The sequence below is a fragment of the Hippichthys cyanospilos genome, chromosome 2 (assembly GCF_059441005.1).
Source record: "Hippichthys cyanospilos isolate Australia breed blue-spotted pipefish chromosome 2, RoL_Hcya_1.0, whole genome shotgun sequence".
In the NCBI taxonomy this organism is placed as follows: Eukaryota; Metazoa; Chordata; class Actinopteri; order Syngnathiformes; family Syngnathidae; genus Hippichthys; species Hippichthys cyanospilos.
The window spans coordinates 34,932,386-34,945,839 of record NC_142370.1 but is presented as its reverse complement, the minus strand read 5'-3'; the positions used below and the strand labels follow the sequence as shown (position 1 = coordinate 34,945,839).

Here is a 13,454-nt window from a genome sequence, read left to right as displayed (position 1 = left end):
TGTTTAAAAATAACCTAAAATAAAAGGTTAAAAGGCCTGTCGTTCAAACGTCTTTAGTGAATGAACGGGCTCCCTTTAAACCTGTTTTTCAGTTTTTGCCCCTCTCCAAGCAAAAAGAAAATATTTCGATCAAAGTTGCATATGCAGAAGTGTTTTATCAATAAATAATAACGTAAATTGATCTGCAACATTAACACGGGAGCCCAAACGTCTCAAAACAATTAATCATTTTGATTTAGAAAATAAGATGTTAACAGCAATTTAAGTTTATAACGCTTAACACTGCGACCACCTGGTGGTATGGGTGTGCAATTACATGTTTACAGAGAATTTTTTTTTTTATTCGTTGTACTATATGTTCAATGTGCCTTTACTTGAACTTTAACGCAAAATGATTGTACGAAGTTGTGTCAGTGAGGATCCCGACATATTATTAACACTCATTCTATTAACACTAATTCCAAGACAACCAATAATGAACATGAACTTCTTTGCCTCTTTTTTATTTCATTGTGTAATACAAATCTCAAACAATATATTCCACTCTTCCAAAGCTGTGAAACAAACAACAAATAACTTAAATCTCAACTCTCGGACTTGACTTGTTTTATTGTATTCACATTGACAAATGAATTCTACTGGTAGTAGTAAAGGCTGATTTTTGGCAAGGCCCCGATTTAAAGGGAACTTAAGCGGCACCAGAAAAAAAAAGAAAAAAAAACGAGCAAATTTGAGGAGCTTCTGGAGAAGAGTAGCACCTGAACTGTTGAGCGTGGAATTCTCCTTCAACTCCACAGTTTCACATCTTGCATCAAAGGTTCGGACATAAAGAAGGCAGCGCTCAGTGCTAATAGAAACTTAGCAGCAACGTTTCACTCATCAAAGCCTGAGTGGAATTTTTTTTTGTGTGCCGAAAGGACATTTGAATGCCGTGCTAACTTTTGCACGCGCGCTTTCCGGCCCTACAAATATTTTTTTTCCTGCCCTGAAAAATAACACAAGAACAAAACACGCAACACACACAATGCCCGACAGCCCCCAAAATAAGGTAGCAGCATACGAAAATCATTTCACATTCTCAAAAGGACCCATCCGAGTCCGTCAGTGTGCTTGGACTTTTTAGGTAGTAGTATGAGAGTCCCCGTAGTGTTGGTTTGGGACGGGGACGGGGACGGGGACGGGGGACGGGGGCTCCCTCGTGGCCAAGCGCTGGAACGGCGCACTCCTGCCTCCTGAGGAAGGAAGACATCGGCCGCGTTAGGTTAGCAACGCAGGCGCCGCTTGGACACCGATGGAGCAGCTGCAGAGCGTTGGAAATCTTTTACCGAGATTTTTTTTTTGTAATAGATTGGAATTTCACACGTAAGCTCTAATTGTGATCATATTTGGTCAGCTACAGGCTTCCCTCTACTTATAACTGCGGCTCTCCATGAAACTACAAAGGATGGGAAGGGATAACGGTACCGTTACTGTATGAGGTTTAATCATTTAAGCTTTAAGTAAATACGTGCACTGCAGAAGTTCAACGTCCGGGGAGCGCCCATGGCAAATGCGTTTATATCTTTTACTTTTTTATTAAATCTGTGTGTCACTGAGAGCTTGATAGGCGAGGCGCAAAGTAGCGAGGGGTCACTGTACTTGGAAAACCCAAGAAAAGGAGGAAAATTTAACTTTTTTTTTTTTTTTTTTTACTATTAGTTCAATTGTTTATCGGACTGTCGATATTTTAAGAAAAGGACGAAAATTTTCGTTTTTTTTTTACTATTGGTTCAATTGTTTATCGGACTGTCGATATTTTAAGAAAAGGATGAAAATTTTCACCTTTTTTTAAAACTTTTTTTTTAATCTATCTATTCATTGATGAATGAGTAAAATCACGGTTAGCTGCAGCGGTACATGTATTCGACTCGACGGAAAGAAAAATGTGAGGAAACGGGCTACGTACCCGCCGTCCCACGCGGGACCCCGCGGCGGTAAAGAGATGCCAGGTTGTCGGGAGAGCAGGCACGCAGGAGCTCCATCACGTTCCAGTCGGCGCGCAAAGCCCCTCCGAGGGCCGCGCTCTTCCCGGGGGCCGAGAGGTCCGCGGGGGGCCACGCGCCCCGAACGGCGCCCGCCAGGAGACTGGGCCCGACGCGGCCGTCGTCCGCGGCGCCCGTCGGTAGAATTTGTTTGAACCTTTTGGCGGACGGCTGGCCCATCCGGGGCAGGCTCCCGAACAGCTGCTCGGCGTCAGACGGCCACACGGCCACGCCCCTCTCGGCGAAGCTCCGCCTGGCGGCCGCCGCTTTCGCGTGGGCGGGCTCCCGTTCGTTTTGCCGCTTTCCCCATCCCCTCGGCCCGATAGGCGCTCTACGGCGGGGACTGAGGTGAAGAGGCGCGCGAGGGACGTCGCCGGGCGCGGTTCCTTCGGCCGTCGCGGGCGGAGGGGGCGGGGACTTGGTACGTCGAGGGTGGCGCCCGTTGGCGGCGGCGAGCGGGGTGACGTCTTTTCCTTGGAGCGCAGGGGGGCAGCCCGTCAGGCGTTTCTGCTTGCTCAAAGGATTCCTCCCGGCGCCGCCGCACTTGTTTTTATGAGCCAGACGCTTGTGCATAACCAGAACCTCCGGGTAGATGCTTTGATACGTGCAGAAGGGACACACCGACGGAAGCGATGCGTTTGGAGCTTGGGCGCCGGCGGGGACGGAGACGCACACTTTTAAGGACAGATTCAACGGGGCGTCACCGCCCTGGTGGTTTGTCTCCTCATTTTCTGGCTTCGGATGAGCGGCCTCGGGGCACTTGACCATCACCTCCTCATCCGCGTGGAAAGATCCATTGACTTTTTCTTCGCGGTTCCGGGCGGGCTCTTCGCCGGGCTCGCCGTCCAGGTTCGGACACTCATCCCGCGCTCCTTCCCGGGCGGCGGGAGGCCAGAGTTTGGGTTGGGTTTTTACCGGCGAATTCCCTTTGCCGTCGCTCGGGGAGGCCACGGGGATGCTCAGTAAGTCCGCCTTGGGTTTGTCCTTGTGATGCCGCTCCAGGTGATATTTCAGCGATGTCCTCTGGGCGGCGGCATAGTCACAATGAATGCACTTGTAGGGCTTTTCACCTGACCCGCGGTGGGCGAACAGAGCAAAATGTCACAATCCAGACTCAATAGACATGCACATGAACTCAAGGGAAAGCCATCAACTAGGTGTGTGCAAAATAAAATTATTCCCATAAGAATTGACCATGCTTCAGAATCTGTTTTAAATCCCTTCAAATTAATATAATTATTTTATTATGATTATTAGTGCTTCATCTTATTTTATATGAAAAACACAAAACAAACTGTTAAAGGATAAACTAAATAGGTTCAAGAACATCATTATTTCAGGTGCCCTTTGCTATAAAGTATCCAAGTCTGGTCCTCCACGGCCTGCATGTTTTTTGATATTTTCATCGTCCAAGACACCAGATTCAAATGAGCGTTATCAAGCTTCTGCTGATGATCATTTGATCGTTTATCGCGTTATCGGAAAAGGAAACCTCTCGAGGGTGGTTATATTTAGCATTTTCACCCAACTTTCAAGACCGATAGAATATTGTGTGCTATTGTGTCGATGGAAATATGGGCACTGCCATATGAAAGACTGACTTCCATTCTTCAGTTAGAATTGTTGTGGGTAATAGCTATGTTGTAAGTAAGGGAACACTGCCATCCAATGGCCACAGTTAGCACTACGGTGCTCAATTAGCTTATATTAGCTAAGCTAGTCAAGGGTGTCAGCTCTTCTCCATGAAAAACATATTTGACTAGAATTCCATTGATTATTGTTATTACTATTTTAAAAGGTGAGAATTAAACAAATGTTTCATGAATTAATCAAATGTTTTACCTAATTAAAACGCAAAACGTCCCTTTGAAAATGCTAGAGGGCTGAATGCACGTACCTGTGTGAGTTCGCAGGTGCACCGTTAGGTAATAGCTTGAGCGGAATGATTTCCGGCAGACGCCGCAGTGTTTCGATCGCCCTCTTGATTGCTCGAAACCATCCTCGCCTGAAACGAGAGATCAGAGCAGTACTCAAAAAGAGGCGAGGAAGAAAACTCAGATGGAACTGGGCGAGATACTGCAGCGATATTTGTGCGGGTGTCGGCTGTTACCCTTTTTAAGTTGCTATTTGAAAATATGGAACAACAGCTGACTTTATACCGCGCAATCCGTTGTGGCAGGAAAGTCACGAGCCGTGACTCCATACATACAACACAATTTCCAATTTGGTGTCCTAAAAAACCCACCTAATTATGCTGGCATTTTATTGTGCATGCCTAATGCCAGCGTTCAACGCAGCCTCTGGCATAAATTAGCTGCTAGCTTGCGTCGCTCTAATGCTCTACAGTATATATTATATATATATATATATATATATATATAAACACATACACACACACAAATTGTTGGTCAATCATAATTAAAATAATTAAGAAATGTGTTACTAGTTCTGTTTATATTAATCAGCCTGGCTTTGCTTTTAACCTTCTCAGGCTGAAATGAAGTTAGAGTATAAAGAATGGCTCGTAAAATACAAACGTGGAAGAGTTAGGGATTCTCATTTCATTGTTGCAAATCTGCAACGCCCGCCTGGAATTTACACATAGATGAGTAATTTTGTTGCAGTTTGCTCAGTATGAAAAGAAAGCATTTTGAAAAGTGGGAAGTATTTGATCTGGTCTAGTGGGATTTGCGAGCGGAGCTAGCCCTATCGGCGCCGTACCTGCGTCAAAGCCTTCCTGAGCGGCGTCCTCCGCCGAAGCGGTCCCCTCGGCGGGACGCTCGGGGCTCTCGTCCCCGCCGCCCTCCCGCTTGTGCACCCTGGAGTGAAGTACCAACTGGTGGTAGGTCTTGAAGCTTCTCTGGCATTCCTCACAAGTGGTGGGCCGCGCCACCTCTTTGTTCTTCTGCATCAGGGACCTCCGCCGGGGCAGACGGGCCTCCTGGGCCCGCCGCTGCTGAGATCTGAGCTCTCTGCCGAGACCTTTGTCCCCTTGGGCGTCGGACCAGGGAGCGCCGGCGGGCTCCTTATCCGAGGAGCAGTCCTCGTTGTCCGTGCCGGTCTCCGGGCCCATCTCTTTGGCAGTGATGGGCCCGACCGCGATCTTGCCCCTGGTGGCCAATTGCCAGGCTTGAAAGGTGTTATAAGGATCCAGTTGGGGAATCCATTTGGACCTTCTCCGGGGCGGCGAAGGCTCGCCGGCGGGACGAGCTTTCAGATCGAGACTCTGGAAAAACCTCCGTCGGCGCAGGGATTCGGCAGAGTCGGAATCCTCCTCTTTGCCGGGCCCCGCCTCCCGATTGTGCACCTGGCTGTGTTCCGCGAGGCTGTCGCGGTCCGGGAAGAAGAAGCCGCAAACCATGCACATTTTGTAGGCGGTGAGCACGGGCTGCGCCGCGGGCTCTTGGACCACCCCGTTGATGGTGGCGGGGCCCTCCTGGTCCTGCGGGGCCTTGCTCCTGGCTCCCGACTTCCCGTGCATCTTCATGTGGTTCTTGAGGAACCAGGGCTCTCGGAAGCGCCGGCCGCACACGTTGCAGCCGTAGGTGAAGTAGTCCTTGTGCTTCCTCAGGTGGGTCTCCAGCTGCCCGGCGTCCTGCCACGCCAGGCCGCACACCACGCACGCGTGGACCTCCTCGGGCTCGGAGCCGGCTTTGGCCCGGGGTCTCTGCCCCGGGATGCGAAACTCCGCCTCGATTCGCAGCACGGCCGGCTCAAAGAAGGTGGTGGGGTGCCGCGTCAGAACGTGATGCCCCACCTCCTCCTGGTGACAGAAGGTCTCGTCGCAGAACATGCAGGACGCCGCCGGCGTCTTGGACGGGTAGCCGGCGTGAGGGGTCATGCTGGAGCCCCATCCCGGGGTGCTGCCGCTCTCGTTCATCAAACTGTCTTGGGCCGGTCCCTCGGGGCTCCGCGCGAACGGCGGCGGGGACTGGCTCGGCATCGCGGGTCCGAGCGACGCCGCCGCAGAGTCCGCTGGGAACCTGCCGGCAAAAACGCTCGGATCAAACGCCGCCGAACTCAACTTTGGAGCGGATACGGTTGAGGCGAGAAAAATCGCCACCCGACTTCAGCCAAGCGGGAAATGAACCGTGGCGACCAAATTCAGACAACTCGTGCTCTCGTACGTGTGTATGGCAAAAGTCAGAAAATGAAAATTGAGATATTGATAGGCGGTATTCCAATCCTACGCTTGATTCCCTTTAAAGTCGTATGCAATACATGTCGGTCGCTCAAAAACGGACCAAGTCGCAGCACTTGGAATCTCGCCAAATTGAAATCCCGAGTTTGGAGAAAAACCTGTAAAACACTTGACATTGAAAGACACTAGGGGGCTGAAATTTCACCCAGACGGTGACAACACGTCAAAGTTCAACAGGGCGCCATCACTTAGTTATGAAACTAGCAGGAGTGAGCCACTCCTTAGCTAAACTACTGAGAGAATGATGTGGAAGAAAATGACCCCAAATCGGTCACAAGGCACAAGGGTTAAAGTTTTGCCGCATATCAAATGTCCACAGCAACCAGTGCCTTAGGAAAGAGAGAGACCTAAAACTTTGGGCAAGTGTTTAATGACCACTGGAGAGTAAATTCTAATAGCAGGTAAGAATCTGATTGAGAATCTGAGGAAGTTTAACATATCATCAGAGGAAATTGGGCAAAAAAGGCTTCTTTACCCTCAACCTCAAAACAACCTTTCCGTTAAAGGGACAGTAGCTATCATGAAATGATATTACTGGAGGCGGCCATGTTTCTTATAGCTACAGACAATGATAAACGCAGCACCTCCTGCTGTCCGTAATGCAAAACGCTCTAAATCTTACACACTATCCCTTTAAGTTTACAAGTCATTCCTGAGGAATTACTTGCCACATTTGCTTGATTTACTGTTGCTGCATGTGCGTGTTTTGTGTCCAATAAATTATTCAAGGGAAAATTGATTTCAGATTTTTATGTCATTTAAAACATGATTTGAATTTGCTGTGGTGACCTGAGCGTTTTATTGTGGATATTATATCTGAAACGCATGCGGCCATAAAAATGATTGGTGGTGGGGGGTGTAAAATGTGCCAAATGTACAAAAATGGGCACAAATCACATTGACCACATCAATGATATAACTGAATTACAAATGCAATTCTATACAAAACAAAATGTTAACTATTGCAGAGAACACGTAGAGTGGAAGAACAACTTAAGGCCTGACTTGTTTGATGTCATGCTAAAGAGTCACATCATGGTGTTTTTGACTTTCATTAGTCACTTTGTATATTTATGTAACTGATTTATGCAATGGCGTTCGAGGCGAGGAACTCCAGGTCATTCACTGGCCACTTCAAAAGGACGCGCTAGCTAACCTGTTGGATAAAGAACATCTAACCAATGGTGCGCGTGGTCTCATAACCATTTCTTTTCAGGGATTTCAATTACAATTTGAAAATTTGGGCTGCCGAGAAATGAAAGTTGAGATCTTAAGTGGGTCGTTTTTGGTAGAAATCCCCAAAATTCAAATTCCTGTTCAAAGTGTGTACAGTTATCCATAACATAAAATTAATCTCATGTGCCTGGTTTTGTCGACACGTCACAAAAATGCATGCGTATTGCATGTGTGTATATATATCTCAAATAGAAATGGGCATGAAAGCGCACGATACGTTGATTTGCCGGCTTCAGAATTTGATTTGGATCTGCTGAGCCACTTGCTGCGCAATAGGCCCAAAGGTGCAGGAACTGGACCAGCCAGTTACAGTGTAAGCACAACATACACAACAATACTTTGCCACACTGTTACAATTCACAATTAAACTTCTTTATTACTTATTCATTAATCACACATGCTTCTACCCATTGTTCCATTTGCGGCCGCTAAAACGGCTGCCCGAATAAAGAGCAAGCCATACAACCAGGGCTTTAAAACAGAATTCATTTGATTGAGAAATTTACAGCCGAGTGAAATACAACTGGAGCTAATTTTCTACGGGAAAGTGCAACTCGCACTAAAGTTTGAATTGCCTAAAAATGTAGCATTGACAATAAAGACAAACATTTGAAAACATGTACTATCAGTGTCATTAAAAAAAGCATGGCTTATTATCAAACGTATTTTTTGGTAGTTTTACTGTCTTGTGTTATTGCAGTTAACTTCCTTTTACAATTTATTGTGAATAGATGGATTACTTGAGTATTTTCATTTCTCGCTCTTCTTTTTTCAAAACTCTTCAATGTACTTTGTCAAAACCGACGTGTTACTTTTCTCGTCCTTTTTGTTTCCGAGCTTGATTGATTGATTCACTGATTGATTGATTGATTGTTTCTGTTGTTTTTTCCCCCAGCTGTAACCATGTGCTTTTATGTGCAGTTTTTTGTGTGTTTTCAAAACACAAATTTGAGTATAACTGAGTCATTTTTTTAATTTTACACTTAATTACAGACGCAAGAACAGGAGTTGAATTAGTACCATTTCTTCGAGTGCATACGTTTCTTTTAAACGTACACAGTGAATATTAAACACCTCTGATGACTTTGTTTTTTTAAGCAAACAAAGCAATGCACAGTACTTAAGTGGTTCTTAACTGCAAATGATACCCATGTACCACTCACCCAAAAGTAAGGTTTCAGTTGCTGAGTGACGTCACCAAACGGCAGCGATAAGTTAAGACAATAAACGATAGAAAGGAACAAGAAGAGTTGGCCACGCTCACATGACAGTAATCACTCATTGCCATCAAATCATGTGCTCTTCAATAAACGTCCCCCCGGAAATTTTCCCAAGTTGGAGAAAACCAATCTTGTTGTTACATGCACGTTCAAGGTTAACAACACACACTTTTTGAGACAATAACCATGAGGAATCTGCCCAGAACGTTTCCATTGTTTTCATAGCCCCGGCGTAAAAACTTGTTAAGAAACATTCTATTACGTTTCTATTATCTATTACTCTATTATATTTTTTACTGAATCAAATAAAGCCATTATAAACATACTTTTTCTGTGCAGTGCGCCTACTTACTTTGGGTGGGTCTGCGGTGCGTTCAAGGTCCAAACAACGACTTAACCGTCAAGTTGATTCTTTTTCTTTTCTTTTTTTTTTTCAAAGCAAGAAACAATAAGCGAAGTCTTCTTCCCCGTTTCCGGTTTAATAAGGCCGACTTGCTTCTCTTTCTTGTGTTCGTAGTGGCGATGGTTTCAAAGTTGACTTTGATGGCATGTGTCGGGTTCGGCTCACCTTTCCGCCCCCAACAAATTGTTCGCTCATTTTCCTCAGCCGTTGGGAAGAAGATGAGGCGCGTGCACGACGACCCCCCCCCCCCCCTTCCTCCCCCCTAACCTAAACTCACCTCGCGCGTGCGCGCATGTGAAGAAGAGTGATGTCACGTGGTTGCGAGGAACAGCTGAGATGAAAGTAAAAACAAGAGAAGCGCAGCTCATTTGGGAACGTGCACTCGATTGTTGTTTGTTGAACTTTGCAATGGAGTTCGCCGGCGTTTGTTGCCGTGTCGACGTCACGATATTCATCAGCTGCGAACGAGCGACTGACTAATCACGTTTGCATCTGCTCAAATCCACCCCCCCCCACCCCACCCCCAAACCCCCACACCTCCATCGCCAAACTTTGCGTATTTGACACATTATAAAACGAGATGTCACAAAGCGTGCATGAATCAGTTCGCGTGAAGAAGATGCACGCTACCTTTTCAAGTGCCGTTGCTCCTCTTCCTCTTCTTTTTTCTTCTTCTGAAAGCACCATGTGGGGTGGGGGAGGGGCAACCTCCAACTTTTTCACAGTTACATGAGGAGGAGGTTTTTTTTTGCAGAAGCAGGTTGGTCGAGTGAGTCAGCTTCCTCCTATTTCACGTTGTGTTTTTTTTTTCATTCAAAAAGCGATACGATTGCTACAGTTGAAATAACATGACGCCAATGGAATGTGGAAAGCCGAATAAAAATGCTTCGAGATGTAATTTGCATTCAAATGTGTTGCAGCTTTGTCAAGGGAACACAATCATCGACAGTTAGCGAGTTTTTTTTGTTTTCGGAAGTGGGGTGAGATAGAGCAGTGGCACTCAAAGTGTGGTCCGCGTACCGCCGGGGGTCCGTGGCCTGACCGCGGGGGGTCCGTGAAAGAATTTGAATTTGTGTGTTTTGGATCTGATTACGTTGATCCTTTAATAGTTGCAGATTTGTGCTTAGTTCGGTTTAGTCTTTGTTTTTTGGCGCCACTCCTGGCCGCTGTTAATAGTGCATTGATTGTGTCGACCTCAGTCTACTCAAGTATATTTTGCCAAGCCCCCCCCAGGGAAGAGAAAACTTTTTGTGCTCCCCTCCCCACACTCGACATGCTGACTATAAATAAGATTATTATTTTTTTTTAAAATGTATACGCATTGTGTCCTTTTTAACACTAACAAAAAACAGTATAAATAAACTTACAACAACTGTTCATCATTTTTTACAGCGTTTATATGGGTTACAGCTTAGTCTAAAACAGAAAAAAAACAAGTGCAGCAAAGGGCCTGAAACTAAAGAAAAACAAACTGATGAAAAGTCTTATTTTATTACAGTTGCACTTCACATGACAAAAACAAAGCCTTTTCTCCGGGATCATCCGTGCACCCCCAGGGGGGTCCGCCCCACTGTATGAGAAGCACTGGTCTTCCTAGATAGAAGCCATTATATAAGTTTTAATTCAATTCAATCTTATTTTGAATTTAATAGGATATCTCATTTTTGCCTATGGGACTTACCTGAGTTAGCGTATTTTCTTTTCTTCGCAGTTTTACAAAAGAAAAGACTGAGAAATGATTGTCACGACAATTAAATTTGCTGTTCGCTGTCCGTCTATGTCTACCTAGATAGAATATGTTGCTGAATAAAAAGCGCACTTATGTTTGGCTTCTATGATTTTTTTTTTGCAAACATTTGCAATGGTGTCAAATGTGCTCAACTCCAGAAAGTTTGAGAAGCCCCGAGACAGAGTGCGGTTAAGAAGGGGCCCCTCCTCCAGCGGGACAGCAGGCATTGATAGCGCTTGCTTGAAAAGGCGCACGCGTGCATACATAGCCTCCAATGATATAATCAATGCGTATATTGAGCTGAGCACGCTGGTCGCAGCCTGAAGGAAAAGAGCGGCATTATGCAAGCGCGCCCAGCTGACGAGCAGTAGAACAAAGAGCGCTTGTCACCCCCATGTACATTAGTTTCACTTCTCCGCTCCACCTTTTGTTAGCCGCCGTATTTCATCTCACATCAATATACAGTAGATAACTGCAATGTGCTACTATGTGCGAACATCTGCATAGAAGCTACCGGTTGTCATAAAATAGCTCAAGCGCGCAAAGGAAAAGCAATCTTGTGCATTTTGTTTTATTTTAGCTTATATTTTAGCTTAGTGGTCACAAGGAGGAAAATCTATTTTCCTTGGCGCCAGACTTGTAAAATCATAGCATATAACGTCAAAACGGTTTGTGACAATTATATAGAGATTTTGCGATGCTTAGATGCTGAATTCATATTGCACAAACACAATATTCATCAAATGTCTGTGTTTACATAGAAGATGTTTCATTAAAAAAAGAAAAAGAACATTTTTGACTTTTTATTTTAACATTATGGTCCCAAATCCACGCAAACAGCAGCGCTCAACTGTAAATATATTATTGAAAAATATCTACGGCAAATAACAATATACCATATATATATATATATATATATATATATATATATATATATATATATATATATATATATATATATATATATATATATATATATATATATATATATACTGTATATATATATATATATATATATATATATATATATATATATATATATATATATATATATATATATATATATATATATATATTTTTTTTTTTTTTTTTTTTTTACCCTAGGAGCTTTCTTTCGTTTTCTAGTATCTGTTTTTTTCCAACTTTCTGAACTAAAAAAAAGAAAAAAAAAGAACCACAAATACCCAGTGGAAGTAAAACTCCCCAAACGAAATATGTGGTTGTACAACTTCTGTTCATGGAGTACTGAGAAATGCAAAGAAAATGAAACCAAAGAAAATGGTGCTTCAGTGTTTCATTTTGAACATTGGATGGCAGCCATATAATGAAATACAATGAATCAGAAATATCCCGAGGAAGGAAAATATCTTCATCCAAATATGTGGTTGTAGTTCCTTGCAAGGAGCACATTGAAGTGCAAATAAAATAAATCTGAATCAAATGGTGCTGTAGTGTCTCATTTTGAGCACTGGGTGGCAGCCACAAAATCACAAACATGACAGAAGAAGTTGAAAACTCTCTCCGAAGTCATCAAGGCGCTTCTAGTATGAAAGCTCTTTGTGCTGACTGCTGACATAGTTTTGCGTTTTGCTTTGTGTCACTGAAATGATAAGCATGCTATTTGGCCCAAGTGTTGGAATTTCGGCTTAAAGTTGCATTGCTTATCTTGATTTTTTTGTTTGTTTCGCTTCATTTAGCCTTCAGCCTTTCTCACACACATAAACACACAGACACACACACTTTACATATGCTTTCCCCAAACAAATGTTGTTTGACCAACTCATACCAATTCACATTTAGTAGTGCAAATGGGGGTTCAAACTGGATCGTTTTCTAACAAGCGCTCAAAGAAAACATGTACTTCCTGTTTATAAGCTTTAAAATCATCACCTGCAACAAAGTTGGAGGTATTCACAGTCATAAGAAATCAATGTATGCAAATGTCCGTGTGTGTGTGTTTCTTTTTTTTTTTGTCTTGACTTGTCAGGAGCAGCTGACTTCTTTGTTCTCCTCCAGTTTGATGGCCCCAACCCCCCTTCTTTCAAAAAGAGAATGATGGTCGCTAGATCTCCCTCCACATCCTTCTAAGCCTGCATTGTGTTCGACGTGAAACCAGCTGTTGAGCTAGAAACATTCTCTAATGCGATATTTCTTCTTTTTTTTTTTTTGCATGTCAGACAGGAAGAATTTGAAAAGAGGGTGCGTCCACAGACGCTTTCAAAAAATGTGTGCGTATTAGGGTGGGTTGCGATGCCAGTGAGGTGTGTATGACCCCTGGGGACGAGGCTTTGTGATTTCTGTGTGTTGTAATTGCACATCCACGCCACCAGGTGGTCCGGTGGCACTCTCGTTGTCAAGACACACTTTTTTATTTATTTATACCAAAAATGAAGGCCAGGTATGGGTGCATCCAAGCAACCAGAGGTCCCCAACCATTGGTCAGTGACCCAGTACCGGTCCGTGGATTAAACGGTACCAGACCGCATGGGCCACACCCGAAATAATGGTGTTTTGGAGCTGATTTAGTTTATCCTTTAACAGTTCATTCATTTGTGCTTTGTTTGGCTTGATCTTTGTTTTTTGGTGCCCCCTCTGGCCACCATTGATATTGCATTTTGTAGTGAGGAAGGACGGTGTAGCTTCA

At 44.3% G+C, this 13,454-nt stretch overlaps 1 protein-coding gene across 5 annotated transcripts; it reads right to left on the bottom strand.

The window, feature by feature from the left end:
- Nucleotides 1–487: 487 nt before the first annotated feature.
- On the bottom strand, nucleotides 488–9,829 carry znf217 (zinc finger protein 217). 5 transcript variants are annotated; one of them, XM_088409253.1, is made up of 5 exons: nucleotides 9,712–9,829; nucleotides 4,743–6,004; nucleotides 3,919–4,026; nucleotides 1,946–3,091; nucleotides 488–1,232 (listed from the first exon to the last, which is right to left on the bottom strand). In XM_088409253.1, the coding sequence occupies exons 2-5, from the start codon at nucleotides 5,962–5,964 to the stop codon at nucleotides 1,120–1,122; spliced, it is 2,589 nt and encodes an 862-aa protein (XP_088265379.1). In that variant the 5' UTR covers nucleotides 5,965–6,004; nucleotides 9,712–9,829; the 3' UTR covers nucleotides 488–1,119. The 5 variants fall into 5 exon arrangements, with proteins under 5 accessions (XP_088265379.1, XP_088265375.1, XP_088265376.1 ...); XM_088409249.1 differs by lacking the exon at nucleotides 9,712–9,829 and adding an exon at nucleotides 9,359–9,523; XM_088409250.1 differs by lacking the exon at nucleotides 9,712–9,829 and adding an exon at nucleotides 9,031–9,310.
- Between the last annotated feature and the right edge of the window lie 3,625 nt (nucleotides 9,830–13,454).

Excerpts from the sequence above, each read along its gene's own strand:
- znf217 (XM_088409249.1), bottom strand. Across the intron at positions 3,092-3,918 it reads GCACCTGCGAACTCACACAG|GTGAAAAGCCCTACAAGTGC; the intron begins GTACGTGCATTC and ends ACCGCGGGTCAG. Across the intron at positions 1,233-1,945 it reads GGTCCCGCGTGGGACGGCGG|GAGGCAGGAGTGCGCCGTTC; the intron begins GTACGTAGCCCG and ends TTCCTTCCTCAG.